This window comes from Bubalus kerabau, chromosome 6, assembly GCF_029407905.1.
Source record: "Bubalus kerabau isolate K-KA32 ecotype Philippines breed swamp buffalo chromosome 6, PCC_UOA_SB_1v2, whole genome shotgun sequence".
Classification (NCBI taxonomy): domain Eukaryota; kingdom Metazoa; phylum Chordata; class Mammalia; order Artiodactyla; family Bovidae; genus Bubalus; species Bubalus kerabau.
The window spans coordinates 51,675,337-51,697,344 of record NC_073629.1 but is presented as its reverse complement, the minus strand read 5'-3'; the positions used below and the strand labels follow the sequence as shown (position 1 = coordinate 51,697,344).

Here is a 22,008-nt window from a genome sequence, read left to right as displayed (position 1 = left end):
GTGCTATGACTTGGGGGTTTAGCATTTGTTTGGTTGGAATATGGACCAAAGGGTGGCCCATGGTGAATGAACTGGAAATGCTGGACATGCCTTGGTTCAATGTAAAGAAAGGGAAAACTGGTGACAAAGAAACTGGGGAAGATGTATGGAGACATACCTTTCTGAATATGCTAAAACTGTGAAGATGCTGCTTTCCATGTGAATGCTCGCCAAAAGTTGACCTCAGCAGAGGATTTTTAAAAATCAGTTGAAAGATTCTGCTTTAGGTTCTAAGGAAAGTGTGGTCCAAAATTTCTTGTGGCAAGAGCATTCTCATTCTTCCCTTCTGGGCTGGACAAATCACAAAAGCTGCAGTGTTGCCCTACTTAGATGAAAGGAATATAATAACATCTGCTTCTTCCACTATGCTCTCTGCTCTACGAGGTCAGTTTCAGCTCATCTCTGAAAACTGTAATACTATTTGCTATTAAGCACTAAAAAGTTGTTTTATTTTTTGTTTCTTGCTTTTTACTTTTGGAGTCAAATATTTTTCATTGCTTGATAGAGAAAGGGGAAAATGGTGCTCTCAAGTTAGAGAAATAAATGATTTTAAGTCATTAAAAAAAAAAACTCAATTGAATGGGATGACCCATTCCGTGGATACCAGTCAGCCTCTATCCTCAGAAAGCCCAATAAGCTTATGAACAAAGTAGCTACAGTAGCTGGAACAGAGGTTATACATGGGCTCAACAACACGGATTTCTCCTCGCCAAAGTGATCTGGCTACTGCCACTGCTAAGTGTCCAATCTGCCAGCAACAGAGATCAACACTACACCCCTGATATGACACCATTCCTGGGGGTAATCTACCTACTACCTGGTAGCAGGTTAATCATACTGGACCAGTTCCAAAATGGAAGGGACGTTTTGCTCTTACTGGAATACACACTTACTCTGGATATGGACTTGCTTTCCCAGCATGCAATGCTTCTGTCAAAACTATCATCCATGGAATTACAGAATACCTCTCCACTGTGATGGTATTCTACACAGCACTGCTTCTGATCAAGGAGTGCACATCACAGCAAAATAAGAACAGCAATGGGCCCATGCTCATGGAACTCATCAGTCTTATCAAATTCCCTAATATCAAGCAGCTGGACTGACAGAAGGGTGGAATGACCATTTGAAAACTCATTTCTAGTGCCAGCTAGGTGGCAATACCTTACAAGACTGGGACAAGGTTCTCCAGAAGAATGAATATGCTGTGAGTCACTGTGCAATATAGTGTCATTTTTCCCCCATAATTCACAGATATAGGAATCAAGGGGTGTAAATAGGAGTGACACTATTAGTGCTACAGACTCACCAACAAAATGTTTGCTTTGCAACATTATGTTCTGCTGGTCTAGATTTCTTAGTTCCTGAGGGAGGAATGGTTCCATGAAGAGACAGTAAACTGGAAGTTAAGGCAAACCACTTTGAGTCCTCACACATCTGAATTAGTGAGTAAAAAAAGAGAATTATGGTGTTGGTTTGGCTGACTGATCACTACCGAGTAGTCCACTACACTACAGTGGAGACTTGGAAGAATATATGTGAAACATAGGAGATCCTTTCAAGTGTCTTAATATTTTCATGCCTTGTAATTAAGGTAAAAAAAATTACAATAATTCAATACAGGAAGGATTGCTTATGGCCCAGATCCTTCAGGATTCAAGGTTTGGGTCATCCCACCAAGCAAAGAACCATGACCAGCTGAGGTGCTTGTTGAAGGTAAAGGAATACAGAGTGGGTAGTGGAAGAAGGTAGTTACAAATACTACCACATGATGAGTTACATATATAAGGACTGTAACTGCCATGAGTAATTCCTCCCAATTTTGCTATGAATGTTTTCTGTTTTCTTTGAATATGTGTGTTTTCTTTCCTCTCTTGTTCTCTTATCATGCAATATAAGATGCACTGACTTTATATTATAGCATATAAGTATTGTTAATTTTACAGTATATCCTGTAATTAAATTACAAGATATCAAGAAGGGAAAACATTACTCAAGAATTTCACCACCTCTTCTGGGGAAGGCATTAGTACATTTTTGGTTATGCTCAGGACATAACTGTATGAAGTTATGCAGAATTATGACCTTATTGTTTTCTTTACCTGGAGATTAAGTATAGATTAACAAGATGCACATGGGTGCCAAGTTGACAAAGGCTGGACTTGTGATGGTCAATTTTCATCAACTTGACTAGGACATGGGATGCCCAGATTAGACATTATTTCTGGGTGTTTCTGTGAAGGTGTTTTCAGATGACTTAGTAGACTGCCCTCCCAACGTAAGTGGGGACCAGCCAATCTGTTCAGGGCCTTAATAGAACATGTAGCAGAAAAAGGGAGGATTCATTCTGTTCCTGCCAGAGCTTGAGCTAGGACATTAGTCTTCTCCTACCCTTGGACTAGAATTACTTTCATTACTCTGCAGAACTCTAATACAGGGTAAATTTTATAAGATAACATTTATTGATTATAGAGGTTTTATTATTCTTGCTTGGTTTTGGTCCCTTTCAATTGGCTCAGAGTTTCTGCAATTGAATTCTCTTATTTGGTATTTATTTCTACATTTCCAATTTTGCTGTTCAAAATTTTGCAGATCTAAATTTGATCAGGAAAATTATATACTTCTGATATTAAAACTTCACCTGTCAGTTTTAGTCTTTTAAGTTTTGGTTATTAGCCATTTATGCCACTGACCAAACAAGCTGGTAGAATAATGAAATAATGTTAATATTAATCTTAATAATAACTACCACTTATTGAGTACTCATTCTATGCTAAGCATTTTTCCAGAGGACCAACTCACTTAAATCTCAATAATCCTTTATTATATATAGGATAAAAAAAATTGTATTGTATACAGAAGTAATTTGTAAAAGGACAAATAGTGAGTGGCAGAATTGGGATAAAAATGCCACTGTTAAAAGACATTACTGTGCACTGTAAAATACCTGTTTCAATTTTTAAATTTTTTCCATGGGGTGGGGGTGGGGGAGTGTCATTTATAAAACAAGGAGTTTTGTTTCTCTTGTTTTTATGAAGCCTTTTAATTTAACTACCTCCAGTGGAATAAGAGATATCAAGAAAGGCTATGGGTGCCATACAGTCTGAAAAAAAACTGTAGCACACGTGGGCATTTCCAGACGCTTATTAGGAGGGTGTGCCATGACGACAGTGCTATGAAACAAGTGAACACTGGGAACAAAAATTCCGAGTACTTAGAAAACTTTTTAGCATGGATAGTCCACCTCACTTTATAGTTTTCCCAAACAAACAGAAAAAAATAATTAAAAAACAATAAAAAATTGGAAACCAACAACACTGCATTGAAAGTTTTAAAACAAATCAACAAAAATTGGGCTTTTATATATGAGGTTGACTTGAGGTCAGGAAAAGAATGATAAACTTTTAAGTTTAATTAGGTCCCATTTGTTTATTTTTGCTTTTATTTCCAATATTCTGGGAGGTGGGTCATAGAGGATCCTGCTGTGATGTATGTCGGAGAGTGTTTTGCCTATGTTCTCCTCTAGGAGTTTTATAGTTTCTGGTCTTACATTTAGATCTTTAATCCATTTTGAGTTTATTTTTGTGTATGGTGTTAGAAAGTATTCTAGTTTCATTCTTCTACAAGTGGTTGACCAGTTTTCCCAGCACCACTTGTTAAAGAGATTGTCTTTAATCCATTGTATATTCTTGCCTCCTTTGTCAAAGATAAGGTGTCATGGGGAGGGAGGAGGGAGGAGGGAGGAGGGTTCAGGATGGGGAACACATGTATACCTGTGGCGGATTCATTTTGATATATGGCAAAACCAATACAATATTGTAAAGTTAAAAAATAAAATTAAATTAAAAAAAATAAAGAAAGAATGATAAACTTTTGAGAGAAGAAAGAAATCATCAAGGGGCTTCCCTGGTGGCTCAGTGGTAAAGAATCTGCCTGCCAACGCAGGAGACATAGGTTCTATCCCTGATCCAGGAAGATCTCACATGCCACAGAGCAACTAAGCCCCTCTGCAAGAAGAGAAGTTGCTGCAATGAGAAGCCCACACACTGCAGCTAGAGAGTAACCCCTACTCACCTCAACTAGAGAAAAGACCATGCAGCAACGAAGACCCAGCACAGCCAAAATAAATAAATAAAATTACTTTAAAAAATCATCAAAGCCAAGAGAAGCTCAAAGTGAGGTTTAATAACAACTATCACATTGAGCCCAAGCCCTGATCATTTCCGATGCAGCTGTTTCATTTTAAGATGTTCCTGTTACACTCACTATAAAACAGATTTTTAAAGTTTATGATGGTAACAACAATGATGATAGCAGCTAACATCTACTGAGTGCTCATTATATGTCAGGCATATGCTAAGTGCTTTGTATTCTCACTTAACCTAAGTAACCTAAAAAGACCCAGTAAGGTAAAAAGAAATTGGCAATTCTGTCAGTTGGGAATATGGATTACAGAGCCCATATTTATAACTTGCAAGCCATATAAAGGATGAAATAATACTTTTTAGAGCTTAATATATTGTTTTAATATGTGTAAGTATTAGTCCCTCAGTAATGTCTGACTCTTTGCAACTCCATGGATTGTAGCCTGCGAGGCTCCTCTGTCCATGGAATTCTCCAGGCAAGAATACTGGAGTGAGTAGCTATGTCCTTCTCCAGCGTATCTTCCCGATCCAAGGATTGAACACTGGTCTCCTGTATTGCAGTGAGATTCTTTACTGTCTGAACCACCAGGGAAGAATTTTAATATGTACTATATTAAGAATTAGAGCTTCCCAGGTGGCTCAGTGGTAAAGAATCTGCCTGCCAATGCAGGAGATGCCAGAGAGTCAGGTTCAATTCCCGAGTAAAGAAGATCCCCAGGGGAAGGGTATGTCAATCCACTGGAGTATTCTTATCTGGAGAATACCCACAGACAGAGGTGCCTGGCGGGTTACAGTCCATGGGGTTGCAAAGAGTTGGACACAACTGGGTGACTAAGCACAACACAGCACATGGTACATTCTATTGTTACGGCTAAAGCATCTGAGAAAATTATTATTACATAGGCAAACAGTCCAGAATATGATTCCATGCAAAGAAATATCAGAAGATAAAAAAAAATTTAAATAAAAAGTTGTATCTTGCTCTCCCACCCAGCATATGATCCCAAAAGATGTTTGTAATCCTCCCTACATGCTCCATGTAGTCTTTGTTTAAAAGAAACCCAAACAATATGGATTCCCTATTTAAGATTTGCCACACTAAACTTTTTTGAAAAAATGGTATATAATTTTTTAAATGATTTCCAACATCTGAAAACTTACATACATCCTTTAAGGTGGAAGATCATCTCTGATTATTTTTATACTCAACTGCAAGATACTCTGATGAAAAAAAATGCTAAGAAAACAATTATTTCCATTAAAGTGAGCATTCATTTATTATTTAGGCTGAAAAGAAATGATTACATATGAATGTAAAACGTTTAATCTTAGACTAAGGCCAAAATTATTTTGGAAGAAAACTTCTGTTCAGATTTCTAGGCACACTGACCAACAGTGTAAGAATTTACCAAGCTTAAAAAGTTAGCTTAAAGCTCAACATTCAGAAAACTAAGATCATGGCATCCAGTCCCATCACTTCATGGCAAATAGATGGGGAAACAGTGGAAACAGTGGCTGACTTTATTTTTCTGGGCTCCAAAATCACTGCAGATGGTGTCTGCAGCCATGAAATTAAAAGATGCTTACTCCTTGGAAGGAAAGTTATGACCAACCTAGATAGCATATTCAAAAGTAGAGATGTTACTTTGTTAACAAAGGTCTGTCTAGTCAAGGCTATGGTTTTTCCAGTGGTCATGTATGGATGTGAGTGTTGGACTATAAAGAAAGCTGAGCACCGAAGAATTAATGCTTTTGAACTGTGTTGGAGAAGACTCTTGAGGGTCCCTTGGACTGCAAGGAGATCCAACCAGGCAATCCTGAGGGAGATCAGTCCTGGGTGTTCATTGGAAGGACTGATTTTAAAGCTGAAACTCCAATACTCTGGCCACCTGATGTGAAGAGCTGACTCATTTGAAAAGACCCTGATGCTAGGAAAGATTGAGGGCAGGAGGAGAAGGGGACAACAGAGGATAAGATGGTTAGATGGCATCACCAACTCGATGGACATGGGTTTGGGTGGACTCCAGGAGTTGGTGATGGACAGGGAGGCCTGGCGTGCTGCAGTTCATGGGGTTGCAAAGAGTCGGACATGACTGAGCAACTGAACTGAACTGAATATAGTCTATTTTGGATTTCTAGGAAATTTAAATAAATTTACCAATAATTACATGGCTTTTAAAAATTAAATGGCTTTTTCTTGAAATGTCACCAAAGTACAGTTTAAAAGTGTTTATTGTGCAGGAAGAGATGTTAGATATTAACTTCCATATTCATAAAGAAAAACAAACCTACTAGGTAAAATCAGGTGTTGGGCAATTCTAAATGCTGCTCAACAAACATATTTTCTAAAATGAATTATCTAAAAGATTTCACAAGTGCACTAACAGTTTTTAGTTTATTAATGTTTATTCATATGTTTACTCTAAGTACGATTAGTTTTTATTCCGCACACCAAATCCTTGGTTCTTAAAATTATCACGTAATTATTTCATATTTTCTTCTAGAATTATAGGAAGAGGAAGGAAGATCAAAAGAAATCTTGCCTAGCCTCCTGTTTAGTACCTCCTGGTACAAAGGTCCCAATCATCTGAAAGGCAGTCACTTCAGCAGTCAACTACATTAACTGTTACAATCCTTCTTGTATACGCTGATCCTAGCCAATAAACTGATGGACAAAGATTACTTATTCAGGACACCTGAATGATAGGCAGTCGTGTGTAGGATAAAAAGTTTTTAAATATTAATAGATCAAGCAAGACTCAGACAGTAGATCTCCTCAGGAAAAACCATCCAACATAAACACATCTGTGCCTCAACACACTCAAAAGGGACAGAGTCAGACATGCGACTGTATGAAATGTTACTGGATCATTTCTACCTCTATGGGCTTCCTAGGAAAACTGATGCATAACATTGTATAGCAAACACTTCAAGGGATCAGTTCAGTTCAGTCGCTCAGTCGTGTCCAACTCTGCGACCCCATAAACGGAAGCACGCCAGGCCTCCCTGTCCATCACCAACTCCCAGAGTCCACCCAAACCCATGTCCATTGAGTCGGTGATGCCATCCAACCATCTCATGCTCTGTCATCCCCTTCTCCTCCTGCCCTCAATCTTTCCCAGCATCAGGGTCTTTTCAAATGAGTCCAGCTCTCCGCATCAGGTGGCCAAAGTACTGGAGTTTCAGCTTCAACATCAGTCCCTCCAATGAACACCCAGGACTGATCTCCTTTAGGATGGACTGGTTGGATCTCCTTGCAGTCTAAGGGACTCTCAAGAGTCTTCTCCAACACCATAGTTCAAAAGCATCAGTTCTTCTGTGCTCAGCTTTGTTTATAATGCAACTCTCACATCCATACATGACTACTGGAGAAACCATAGCCTTGACTAGGATAGTTTAATCTAAATGCTTGGATTTATCTTATGCTTAGTTTAATGTTTATCACTTAAAATTACTAAATGGAAGTACATTTTGTTTAGTACAGTAAATACTAAGTAATAAATTACACAGATCATTGTACAGCACGAGAAAATATAGCCATTACTTTGTGATAACTTTAAATGGAGTAAATATGTTGCATACCTGAAACTAGTATTATAAAGCAACTACATATTTCAATTAAAAAATTATAATAAAATAACATCATTTTTGAAAACCAGCAATATCAAGTTCATTGGAACCAGTGACCTGTTAAAGACAATTACTCAATAATTGTATACTGCACAAATGCTTTTTAAGGAATATCAATACTCAAAATCTATTAAAATTATACTAAAAACTGCCATTCAAAAGTTTAATATATATCATCGTACTAACTGCATTAAAAATGATATGAAACATCAAAACAAATAAAAGCACATGAGTCTGGAATGATACAAAAGTATTCAAAGTACATGAGAGAGAGAGATTGAAGGGGAAGAAAAGAAAAAATTCTCTTTTACAGAGAAACATTAGCTAACAGAGTAGGAAAAAATGAGAAAATATGGAAATCACCATCTTGGAAACCCAATCAGAGGATGCTAAAACCATTAGGTAACAGATGAATAGAGGACAAGATATTTATTTGGTACAAAAGTATTTCCCAATATATTAATTATTGCAAAGAAGAAACCATACCTTTACAAGGGAGAGGGTGTATGGTAACCAAACTCAGCATGGCAAACTAACTCAGCATCACTAAATAGTGGGAACTTACATTATGGGATTTCTGATTTAAAGCAAAGTTCACAACATCATCTATAATCTAAATGTTAAAAATATTTACTGAGTCTAGTTTACAGAAGATATGACACCATGAAGAAGGAATCAGACAAATCCAGGGTATAAGACAAGACAAATTAGTTACATATGTAAAAAGCCAATGTTATCCCTAAATGGGCTATTATTTTTTTCTGTCTTTAGTCAGTCTAGACAGTTTTATCAACTTCATTGATGCTTTAAAAGAACCAGCATTTGGTTTCACAGATTTTCTCTATTTTTATTTTATACTGTTTTCAATTTCATTAATTTTTACTCTCTTTATTCTTGTTTCTTGTACTTGCTTTAGGTTTAATTTTCTCGGACAAATCTAGTTTCTTAAGGTAGAAGAATAGATTGTTGGCTTGAGACTTATTTCCTTTCCTAATATAAGCATTCGATGCTATAAATTTTTCACTAGCCAATGCTTTAAGTAGTCATTTTTAAGTAATTGAGAGGTGATTTTAAAGCTTAATGATGTTGAGGATCTTTTCAAATGTTTGTTGCCTTTTGTATATTTCTTTGGAAAAAGGTCTATTTAAGTCTGCTGCCTACTTAAAAAAATGTCTTACTGAAATACAATTGACGTATAACATTATATTAACTATAGCTGTACAAAATCATGATTCGGTATTCATATAAATTGCGAAAGGATCACCACAATGTCTAACATTCATCACCATATGCAGTTACAATTTTGCACTTTCAAAACCTATTCTCAGCAACTTTCAAATGTGCAATATAGTATTGTCAACTATAATCACCATGTTGTGTATTACATTCCCATGACTTAATAACTGGAAATCTCTACCTTTTGATTCCCTTAACTACATTTCACTCATCCTCCCATCTCTTGAAGCCACCAATCTGTTGTCTCTATCTATGAGCCTGGACTTTTTGTTTTTGGGTTCACATATAAGTGACTCATGTGATATGTGCCTTCACTATCTGACATTTCTCTTAGCATAATGCCTTCAATGTCCATCCGTGTTGTTGCAAATAGCAAGATTTCATTGTTTTCATGGCTGAATAATATTCTAGCATGCAAGGGTGTATCGTGTGTGTTTATGTGTATCATTTTCTTTATCCATTCATCCATTGGTGGACACGTAGGTTGTTTCCATGTCTTGGTTGATGCTGTATAATTCTCTGTTCATTTTAAAACTGAGTAGTCTTTTTGTTCCAGAGAAGGCAATGGCAAGCCACTCCAGTACTCTTGCCTAGAAAATCCCATGGACGGAGGAGCCTGGTAGGCTGCAGTCCATGGGGTCGCTACAAGTTGGACGCGACTGAGCGACTTCACTTTGACTTTTCACTTTCACACAATGGAGAAGGCAATGGCAACCCACTCCAGTGTTCTTGCCTGGAGAATCCCAGGGACGGCAGAGCCTGGTGGGCTGCTGTCTATGGGGTCGCACAGAGTTGGACACGACTGAAGCGACTTAGCAGCAGCAGCAGCAGCAGCAGTCTTTTTGTTCAGAGTCCTCTATACATTCTAGATGCTAAACAATTAAATATGTGATTTGCAAATATTCTCTACCATTTTGTTGGCTGTCTTTTCATTTTCTGGATAATGTTCTTTGATGCTCAAAGGGTTTACTTTTGAAGTTCAGTTTACCTGTTTTTTGGTGGTGGTTGTTGCTCATCCTTTTGGTGCCAAAGAATTCATATCTAAGAATCCACTGCCGTATCTGAGCTCATGAAGGTTTATCTTTATTTGTTTTAAAAGCACAAAGATGGCTGATATTCATTTTGAGTAATTTTTTAATGTGGTATATGATAAGAGTCTAAGTTTATTTTTTTGCATGGGGATATCCTGTTTTTCAAGAACCATTTGTTAAAGAACCTATTCTTCCTTACCAATTGGTCTTGGTAACCTTTTTTTAAAATCAATTGGCCATAAATGTATTGGCTTATTTCTGAACTCTCAATTTCTACTTCAGTGATCTATATTTCTATATTCTTCTTGTCACATTGTTTTGATTATTCTAGCTTTGTAGTAAGTTTTCAAATTGGGAAATGTGAGTCTGCCAACTCCGTTCTTTTTCAAGACTGTTTTCCCTATTTAGAGCTCTTTGCAATTCCATGTGAACTTAAGGATAAGTTTTCTCATTTCTGTAAAAGACTGATAGGGTTGACAGAATTAAATCTATATGTCATATTAGGTAGCACTGACATCTTAATAATATGAATCTTCCAATACATGAACATGGGGTCTTTCCATTTATTTATGCCTTAATTTCTTTCATCAACAGATGAATGGATAAACAATGATTCATAGTCTTCAGTGCACAGTCTTTCATCTTCCTAGTTAAATTTACTCCTACGTACCATAATGAATTATCACTTAACATCTACCACGAGGATGGCTATTTTTTCTTTAAATAAAAAACAGTAAAGAAAAAAAGCAAAGCAAAGAACAAGAGTTGTTGAGGATGTAGAGAAATTAATTGGAACCCTTGTACATTGCTGGTGGGAATGTGAAATGATGCAGCAGCTGTGGAAAATAGTCTGCTGATTCTACAAAAAGTTAAACATGGAATTAACCATTTGATGTAGCAACTCTGCTTCTAGGTATATACTCAAAAGAATTAAAAGCAGGGACACAAACAGATATTTGTGTGTTAATGATCAATGATCACAGCAGTATTATTCATGACAGCCAAAAAGTAGAAACAACCAAAATGACCATAAACGGATGAGTGGGTAAACAAAATATATGCACATACAATGGAATATTATGCAGCCACAGTAAAAACTAAGGAAATTCTGATATTAATGCAATGGTACAACAAGGATGAGCCTTGAAAGCATTATGTTAAATGAAATAAGCCAGATACAAAAGGATGAATATTATATGATTCTACTTACATGATACAATGGAGGTTACCAAGGGTGAAGAGGTGGAGGTGCAAAGGACAGTTATTTTTTAATGGGTACAAAGTTTCTGTCTGATATGATGACAAAGCTCTAGAAATACAGTAGTTATTGTCATACAACAGTAAAAGTATATTTAGTGCCACTGACCTGAGCACTTAAATGGTACATTTTATGTTGTGTCTATTTTACCACAATGAAGAAAAAAATTTTCAAGAAGAAAAAAAGTGAGTGAATATGTTAAGTGAAAGAAGCCAGACACAGAAGCTGCATACCTTACAATTTCATTTATATGAAATTCTAAAAAAGGCAAAACTACAGTGACAGAAAGCAGAAAGGCTGCTGGGAGTGAAAAGGTGAAATGCAAAGGGACATGAAGGAAATTGTGGGGGTGATGGAAATGCTCTATATTTTGACTGTGAAGGTTATACAACTAATGTCAAAACACATCAAACCATATATTTTAATTTTAATTTGATGAATTCGATTGCATGTAACTTATACCTCAACAAAGTTCATTTAAAAAATTAAAGAGAAAGACTTGACATGGTTTAGCCTTATACAATCATTTTAGAAAAAAAAAGAAACCCAATCCTTGAGTATCCAAAGTCACAAAGCTAGCAAAACAGGATTAGAATTCAGCTCCCTATATGAAATCCAAAGCTATGTATATCATATAAAATGACACTACTGGCAGTAGAGGGTGGTGATGGCGGTTGATTATATTGGTAATTCAATATCTCCTGCTGGAATAAACTTGAAAACCTTAGAGAATTTTGAAGACTTCATGATGTTATATTGGAAGGCTGTAATCAAGACATTTAGCAATGTCAGTTGGTCAGTTTCAAGAAGTGGTATTCTCAGTACCTTGCAAAGAAATTATTCCATTTGTCAAAATTCCAATACGATTTTATATCTTTGGATCTTAAACACATTCTGCCTCTGAAGCAATATCAAAGGAGACTAACTACTTTTCCATAAACTCACCTCTCAAATACTTAAAAATAACTACCTATGATGATCTTTAAAACCTTCTTTAGTGGAATCTAAAAATATCCAGGGATTCCACATCTTCCTAAACTTGCCACAATACAGTCTGTAAACATTTCGTATGAGTTTTGGTATTCAAACTAGATACAACACCACTAAGTTTCTACAAGCTACTTAGAATTGGATTATTATACTTCTAGAACACTATACTTGGGATTTGGGGAGTATCATATTATTACTGGTAATTCCTGATTCTCAATTTCAAGGTTTTGTTACATAAAGCATCACTAAGATATATCTTTAAGATTTAAACTTCAAGACAAAACTATAGATTTATTTCTATGAGATAATCTTTTATTTAGTTTCTTATTCTGAACAGACTTTAAATATTTTGAAATCTTGACTCACCATTAGCATATTACCTACATTCCTAAAATATTTCATATATAAACTCTAAACATACCTTGTACATGAAGATTTAAATTATATATATTTGAAGCATAGACTTAGGAGACAAAGACCTCTGATATCTCTTCAACATGAATAGCCGTTTTGACACAGTCACTTGTAAAACCACTTGTTCACTAATTCCATCTATATTTTTCTACTTTGTCAAGAATGATATCATGAGAGAGACTACCAATAACTTCTAAGAATTTCTGTTTATTATAGAAATAAAGTTAGTTTGTTATGACATATAGAGTAAATTAGCATTCAGTTAATATAAGTTATTTTTCTATTTATTCACAAATCACATGCTTCAGGAATTTTTAATGAAGCATTATCAAGGTCACCGATCTTCTTTTGAGATATCCAGCCATTATTACTTAGCTGCAGTTGCCAACCTCAAAGCCTTTAGTATCTCTTATTTTGTAAGATCCTTTTAAAAAAGTAATATTCCTGTGATCATCCTGATAACTGATTACCCAGGGATATACACTTTACTTTGAAGTTGAAATTTTAACCAAGGCTCTGATATTTTCACCTATTTTTGTGCATTGCTGTTTTATACGTCTGCTTTACAGTTTATTTCAGTTTAAGAGAATGCTTGCTTAGACGGTAACAAAATTGAAGTAGAGATTTGCTTTCTACTTGCTGTATCATAGGCCCTCAGTATGGGTCTGTGTTGGAGAAGTCTCTTGAGAGTCCCTTGGACCACAAGGAGATCCAACCAGTCCATCCTAAAGGAGATCAGTCCTGGGTGTTCATTGGAAGGACTGATGTTGAAGCTGAAACTCCAAATACTTTGGCCACCTGATGCGAAGAGCTGGACTCATTTGAAAAGACCCTGATGCTGGGAAAGATCGAGGGCAGGAGAAGGGGACCACAGAGGATGAGATGGTTGGATGGCATCACCAACTCAATGGACATGGGTTTGGGTGGACTCTGGGAGTTGGTGATGGACAGGGAGGCCTGGTGTGCTGTGGTTCATGGGGTCGCAAAGAGTTGGACACGACTGAGTGACTGAACTAAACTGAACTGTCCCTGAATTAGAGTACAAATATTCTTTTTGTTACACTTGACTATTTTCAAAAGCTTCAGTTCATTCTGGCTGCTTTTTTTTGCTCTCTTAGCTCTTTCATTATAAACCAGTATTCTTTTAATCTTTGATACACATCTATCCACAGGTCTTATTATTTGAAAAACTATGTAAAAAACTAGTAATTCATGATTCTAATGTATTTTATTAAGACTGTAGCTTATACTAAATGTAAATATAGTATTTATCTTTCCTCATGACAAAATCAGATTACACTGATAACTCAGTTCAGCTTAATTCTCAGCTGCTACTGCTGCTGCTACTAAGTCACTTCAGTTGTGTCCGACTCTGTGCGACCCCACAGACGGCAGCCCACCAGGCTCCTCTGTCCATGGGATTTTCCAGGCAAGAGTACTGGAATGGGGTGCCACTGCCTTCTCCGCATGACCTCTCAATTCTGTTTTTCCTGTTTTTATGCTTTGATATTACTGACAGTTCATTCAAAGGCAAAATAAAACATCTGAGTTCCCATCTTCTTAGTACAGCTAGCCTTCCACAGCCACAGGTTCTGCACTTGCAGATTCAACCAACCATGGGTTGAAAGTATTCAGGAAAAAAAATTCCAGAAAGTTCCAAAAAGCAAAATTTAAATTTGTCATACAAAGGCAACTATTTACATAGCATTTATTGGGTTGGCCAAAGAGCTCGTTCAGGTTTGTAAGATGGTACAAACAAACCTGAATGAACTTTTGGCCAACGTAATAGACTGTACTAGGTATTACTATTATAAGTAACCTAGAGATGATTTATAATAGTAATACCTAGTACAATCTATTACGTTGGCCAAAAGTTCATTCAGGTTTGTCTGTAACAAAGCATATGAGAGGATGCATGCAGATTAAATGCAAATACGATGCCTTTTACAAAAGGGACTTGAGCACACAATAATTTGGTATCCTCAAGTGTCCTGGAACCAGTCTTCCACAGATAATAAGCAGTGAATGTATTCTTTGACCACTCTTTTATTCATTTTTTGGTAACCATATTCAATTAACATAATAAGAAAAAAATCTATTTTTTTTTCAATTACCAATTTCTTCTTTTTGCTTTTAGTTTTCTGATTTTCATGCTCAGAAGAGAATACAATTTCTTAATTTTTCTGAATAAAAATAACACCCAACTTTGAAGTCATTCTTTTTGCTTTACGGACCCATATAGAGTTATAGGTTTAACACTTTTTCTTCCTATTCCTGTTACAATCCAACTCTTACTTGAAAACAGAAAGCTGAAATAAGAAATAATATATTCTCAAAGATAAACAGCTGGCTTTTCAACTCAATAGTTGGGTTTTTTTTAACTTCCAAATTTTTGATTAAGATCACACTGGTCTGAATTTGCCAATGGAAAATAGTATCTAAGTTACAAAAGATACCTGAGGATAGTTCTATGATCAGTAGCAGTTTACTACTGTAAGTTATGGACAAGGAAATGGCAACCAACTCCAGTACTCATGCCTGGAAAATTCCATGGACTGAGGAACCTGATAGGCTACAGTCCATGGGGTCGCAAAGATAGTTAACATAATATTTTTTACATCTTTTTTTTTTTCATTTTGACAATTTCTCTCTTCTGGAAAAAACATAAGCATACAACTGAACCCGTAATTTAATGCCTCGATGTATGAGGACTACAGTATTTCTAAGATATAAATCACCATATTATCAAAGATCTAAATGACGTATTTATGTATTTTCTGTATGTTAGGTAGTATCCTATATACACAATTAACAAAAACTGGCAAAAGATTTATAAATTAATCTTTTAATTTGTAAAATGAAAAACTACTTTTTATGAAACAGATATCTAAAACCTAAAAAGCAGGTCTGACAAACACCACTTATTTGCTGTGACTGAAAACATAATGTAAGGAAACAAAATAATACCCATTTCTAACAAAACTGTGTAAACAGAAAAAAAAAAAATGTTAGAACGAGGAGGCTTTAGGCCACAATAAGACCCCTAAGTATTATAAAACTTAAAATTGATTAAGAATTCAATTACAGTAGAAAACAAAATTGTTAAAAAACTAGAGCACAGAAGTTGTGCTTAAAAAAAAAAAGTTTAAAGGAAGGGAATGAGGAAGGTGAGAAAAAACACTACCAGACTCCTTACCCATTGTTGTTGGTGCTGGAGCTTCCTGATGGTATTTTCAGCTTGCTCCAGTTTAGCACTGGCCTCATCACTCTGCTGTTTGATGGTGGCCAGCTCCCGTTTTATGAGGTAGTTTTCCTCAGCCTCCTGGGCTCTTGTCACTTGTCCCTTAGGACATAATTTTTGTGTGTGTAAAGCAATTTAGGACAGATTCAAGAAAGACTGCCTTTGTGAGCTTTAGTTACTTACTTTGACATGTTAAAAAAAAAAAATCACCTCAGAAAACAGAATAACCTAAGTAATCATTAGCCAGCAGCTTATTATTGCTCCAGCAAATTTTGGGAGACTCAATGAAAAATTCATCTGATAATCTTAAGAACAATTCCTCTTTCAGTCAATAAAAATTCAATTCATGCAATATTACTGTACATGCAGGACTAATGTTTTCAATGAATAGTGGTTAATTTTGCAGAATCCACTGATTGCCATTTTGAAATAAATACTTTAAAATAAGGTTAGCTCTAAAACGTGCAAAAGATGGGCTTATTTTAATAAAAGTAACACATTGTTATCAAAAATTAAGTTTACAACCATAGATAACACCCAAAAATTACTTCCAGAAAAATGCATGTAAAATTGCATGCATTAAAATATGAATTTCTAGGTTTAGGACTTCCCTTAGATGTTAGAGAAAATGCTTTAAAAAAAAAACCAAAAAACTATACCTGTATCAATCTATCTGCCAAGGAAGCACTTTCCTACAAAAGGAAAAATTCAGATAGGAATGTAAGAGACAGAAATAAAACAAAGGTGATAAAATTAGGAATAAGAAGAAACAACACATACCCAAATTCCACCTACTTTTCATTGCAATTAAAATGGACATTTAGATTTTAAAAGTTTTTTTATTGTATTTCTATTCTTAAAGAAAAATATATCAAAATAAAGATAAATGGGAGAACATCATGTACTTCTAGAAGAAACCAAACACAAATTCCAAGAGGGTTTCTTTCATAATTTGGACAAACCAATATCTTCTCTTTAAAGCATACTTTTAAAGTATTTTTAGCATTATCCATATTGTCAAATCATTTATATGAAAGGGAGAAGGAATTTGAGTAAGCAATTCCACTTATAAAGTATGACAGCAATTTGTGCAACAGCAACTTCCAAAGGAACAAAGCAAGGAAAATATGACAAATGATATTAATGAGCTCAACCGAAATAAACTCTAGCATTAACTGAGTAAGTAAACATTGTGGTTATGGACTTTAATTGGTATATAAGTATTTACAGGATTCTAAGTGCTAAAGAACACACCTAGGCCAAATAAGCCAGCAAAAAACTATTTAATTTTCTGAAGCAAAATCCAAACTTAACACTTTCCAACAGCACCTTTATTATTCTCAAGGTTCGAGGAAATAAAAATACTTTCTCTGTGAAAATGTCTTACTCCAAAGATAAAAGACCACCTAGAAAGAGGTATAGTTTACTATAAACTGAATATTGAGTTTAAAATATATATATATATATAAAATTAGAATGACTTAAAGACAATTAAGAGCACAACCTTTTGCAGTTACCAAAAAAGCAGAATTATCTTCAAAGCAACTCTAATAAGATGAAGGCATTATATCCTTAATATAATGTACCTGCAATTATTATACAACAAAAATACATATGTAATAAAGTCCTGTCCTTGTGCTATGCTATTTAATATGAAACCACTTCCAAACAAAAGAAAAAATGCAAATAATCGATATCTTCATTCATTTTGTTCCTAAATACTGACCAATCAATTTTCAGGGAAGATTTTAAGATATTTGGCAATATCATGAGGAGTATTTTTTAAACAACTAATTCTTATCTTTGGTTAAAAACAAACAAACAAACAAACAGAAAATACACCAAGGGTTTGTGAATTAGGACATCTTTAATAAAACAAGTGTCTTAGACTATGCTTTTAATTACTCAATATATTATTACAGCACCAGGAAGAAGACTGAAAAAGAAGTTATATCAAAAGCATAATAAGAAAAAAACACAAAATTGCAATACCTACCCATTATTTTATATGAAATAGAGAGGAAGAGGTAACAAGTGTTATCAAAATAATTCTAAGAACCAAAAGTTTAGGCACAATTCCTGAATTGAAAATCAACAAAGTTCATGATGAGTTTTTATGTTAGAAATTAGTCGGTCACTTTGACTAAATTTAAAGCAAGCCTAGGCCTTAAAGAAATCACTGCCACATTTAATATATGTCTGGACAGTCAGGGCAACATTTGAAAGTCATCTTTAAAATACTATACAGAATCGATTCTCAATTAGGTTACCCCTGAAGAACACACTTTTTAGAGATTATATAATGAAAACAAATAATATTAATATGTTACTCTATTAATAACCTTAGTTTGAAACTTTAGCCTGAGAGTTCAAGGACTAGTAATGATCAATTTTTATTGACAAGTTATTTAGTTAAGCTATGCAAGCTAAGTAGTCAGTACCAGAATTTTGGAGACATGTGCTAGATTTTTGAGCCTTTATTTAAAATAGAAAAGTTATTGTGAATTCAACAGATGTTTACAGAAGTAGCAATTTACTTACTTTTTCTAATGTTTCAATGCGCTGTTTTAAAAGTCTATTTTCTGTTCGTAACCTCTGCAGAAAAAAACAAAGGTTTGTTTGCAAACATTCCTGAGAAGGAAAAATGACACCTAAATCATAGTCCATAAAATGTACTACCTTTAATAAACTGGAAAAGAGTCTAAGAAATGGCTACATTATCATCTGTGAAATTCTTAAAGGCTCAGTGTAAGAAATGCATGGAAAAAGAAATGACCATATTTATCATTCTGCCTATGTTTGAATTTTAAATATAAGCTAGAGTACATACAGAAATAATCTCTTTCTTTTCTGTACCAAAGGACTCATAATCAGTATTTACTTTTACTTTTTTTTTTGGCCTCACCTTGCAGCTTACAGGATCTTAGTTTCTCGACCAGGGACTGAACCCAGGTCCTCAGCACTGAAAGTACAGAGTCCTAACCACTGGACTGCTGGGGAATTCCCAGTATTTTCTTATATGTCTTAACATCCCCATTAGATAGAAAAGATTCTAACTCATTTTTATCTCCTACAATGACAGTGTAAATAATAATTGTCTATTATCAAATAAATAAGAAACCGAAAAATGTATATTAATGGGATAAATATCAAATTGTCAGTTTAAAACTAGATCAGCTTCCAATTATAATGTGCTGTACATGCAAAGTTGCAAATTTCCACTCTGAAAATATAATGAGTTGATTTCATCAAATGAATTATTTATCATGAGTTACGTCAAACTTAATTATTAGCATTTTCCTACAGTTAAAAGTAAAACCTGATTTAAAAAAAAACTCTGCACCTAACTATTCAATGCCCAACTCTCAAAACTCTGTCAAATTACTGCTATTAAGTATTAAATCTAACATCCTATAAATTGGTGCAGTCACTATGGAAAACAATATGGAGGTTCTCAAAAAATTAAAAATTGAGTTGCCATTTGATCCTGCAATCCCACTCCTGGGCATACATATCAAGCGTGTGTGCTCAGTTGTTCAGTTATGTCCAATTCTTTGTGACCCCATGGTCTGTAGCCCGCCACACTTCTTTGTCCATGGAATTTTCCAGGCAAGAATACTGGAGTGGGTTACCATTTGCTACTCCAGAGGATCTTCCCAACCCAGGAATCAAACCCACATCTCTTGCATCTCCTGCACTGGCAGGTGGATTCTTTATCACTGCACCACCTGGGAATCCCCATGTATATCAAGACAAAACTGTAATTCAAGAAGATATATGCACCACTATGTTCACAGCAGCAGTATTTACAATAGCCAAGACATGCAAACAACCTAGATGTTTATCAATAGATGAATGGATAAAGAAGATGTGGTACACATACACAATGGAATATTACTCAGTAGCCATAAAAAGAATGATAAAATGCCACTTGCGACAACAAGGACGGTCATACTATGTGAAGTATGTCAGAATGAGAAACACAAATACTACATGATATCACTTATAAGTGGAATCTAAAATACAACACTAATGAACATATCCATGAAACAAAACAGACACACAGACATAGAGAACAGACTTGTGGCTGCTAAAGGGGAGACTGCGGATGGGGAAGGGACAGACTGGGAGTTTGGGACTAGCAGATGCAAACTACTATATACAGGGTGGATAAACAATAAGGTCCTACTGTATAGCAGAGAGGATGATAGTTAATATCGTGACAACATAATGGAAAATAATATGAAAAAGAATATGTATGCGTGCAACTGAATCACTTTGCTATACAGCAAAATTTAACACATCATTGTAAGTCAGATATACAAAAAAAATCACTCTAGCAATCCAACTGCTGGGCATACACACTGAGGAAACCAGAAGGGAAAGAGACACGTGTACCCCAATGTTCATCGCAGCACTGTTTATAATAGCCAGGACATGGAAGCAACCTAGATGTCCATCAACAGATGAATGGATAAGAAAGTTGTGGTACATATACACAATGGAGTATTACTCAGCCATTAAAAAGGATACATTTGAATCAGTTCTAATGAGGTGGATGAAACTGGAGCCTATTATACAGAGTGAAGTAAGCCAGAAAGAAAAACACCAATACAGTATACTAACGCATATATATGGAATTTAGAAAGATGGTAACAATAACCCTGTGTACGAGACAGCAAAAGAGACCCTGATGTACAGAACAGTCTTATGGACTCTGTGGGAGAGGGAGAGGGTGGAAAGATTTGGGAGAATGGCATTGAAACATGTAAAATATCATGTATGAAACGAGTTGCCAGTCCAGGTTCGATGCACGATACTGGATGCTTGGGGCTGGTGCACTGGGACGACCCAGAGGGATGGTGTGGGGAGGGAGGAGGGAGGAGGGTTCAGGGTGGGGAACACATGTATACCTGTGGTGGATTCATTTTGATATTTGGCAAAACTAATACAATTATGTAAAGTTTAAAAAAAAAAAAATCGTCGTCTTTTTGTATAGTCACCAATATAAGTCATACCTTCATTTTGCCGTCACTGTAATTTCAAACTCCCTCTTACCTTTCTGTACCAATTTGCTCTAGAGCTCAATCTAACTTTCTTTCAACCCTACTTTTCTCTAACTTTCTGCTAAAAATGTCTTCCTCACAAAATTTTTCTATGATTCGATCTATTATTTTGTCAGTAAGGACTAAAATGGCACCCCACCCTAGTATTCTCGCCTGGGAAACCCCATGGGCAGTCCATGGGGCCACAAAGAGTACGACACAACTGAGCGACTGAGCACATAACATATAAAATCTCGTAACAAAACAAAAGACTATAAATTATTGTTCTCTTATTGGGTAGACCATAAAGTGGAATATATCTTAAGAGTTATTCCAAAGATACTTGGCAAATTAAATTTTCTTGCTCTATTCACTAGAATATATTTAGGTGATATGAATAGATATTACCTTATATGTGCTCTCAGATGACAAAATAGTTTGAGGAGAATAAAATACTTCTTGGCAACTCATATTACATACAGTAAAACGGTCTACACAAATAAACAACTATTAAATGCTGCTAAAGTCTGGAAAGCTAAAGAAATAAACATTCTCAGTATCTTTTCAACATATTTCTTGAAAAAAAAAAAAAGTAGCATTTTGTTTATTCTAAAAGACTTAGGAAGTAAAGTTCAACCAGACAATTAAGAGAATAAAGTTTACACTTGAAATGATTATAAAATAATAAAATTTTAAACTAAAAACACTTTGATTTCCTTTCCCACACCATTTAAATTTTCTGAAATTTTGCTATAAATAAATCCTAAATTCATTTTCCCCTATACAAATATGTTCCCCTATAGCACCTACACAAATATCACTTTTCATCATCAATTCCTCACTTGTGTGATATCCACTTCCTGAGGAGACGGAAAATATAAAATAGTCTTTATGAGTTATTAAAGACTGTTTCAGGGTTACCTTGACAGTATTTTAGCAATTACAGCTTTTAAAGGTTTCCCGGTGGCTCAGTGGTAAA

At 35.2% G+C, this 22,008-nt stretch overlaps 1 protein-coding gene across 10 annotated transcripts in view; it reads right to left on the bottom strand.

Moving 5' to 3' along the window:
• EVI5 (ecotropic viral integration site 5) overlaps positions 1-22,008 on the bottom strand; it is a 244,948-nt gene that overhangs the window by 104,342 nt on the left and 118,598 nt on the right. For 7 of the 10 annotated variants that reach the window (XM_055585126.1, XM_055585128.1, XM_055585135.1 and 4 more), the window contains exons 11-13: positions 18,526-18,579; positions 16,644-16,676; positions 15,940-16,086 (exon numbers count right to left, since the gene is read on the bottom strand). In XM_055585126.1, the coding sequence (XP_055441101.1) occupies positions 15,940-16,086; positions 16,644-16,676; positions 18,526-18,579 (234 nt within the window). The remainder of the gene's footprint in view (positions 1-15,939; positions 16,087-16,643; positions 16,677-18,525; positions 18,580-22,008) is intronic. The other 3 variants (XM_055585132.1, XM_055585133.1, XM_055585131.1) reach the window with 2 other exon arrangements.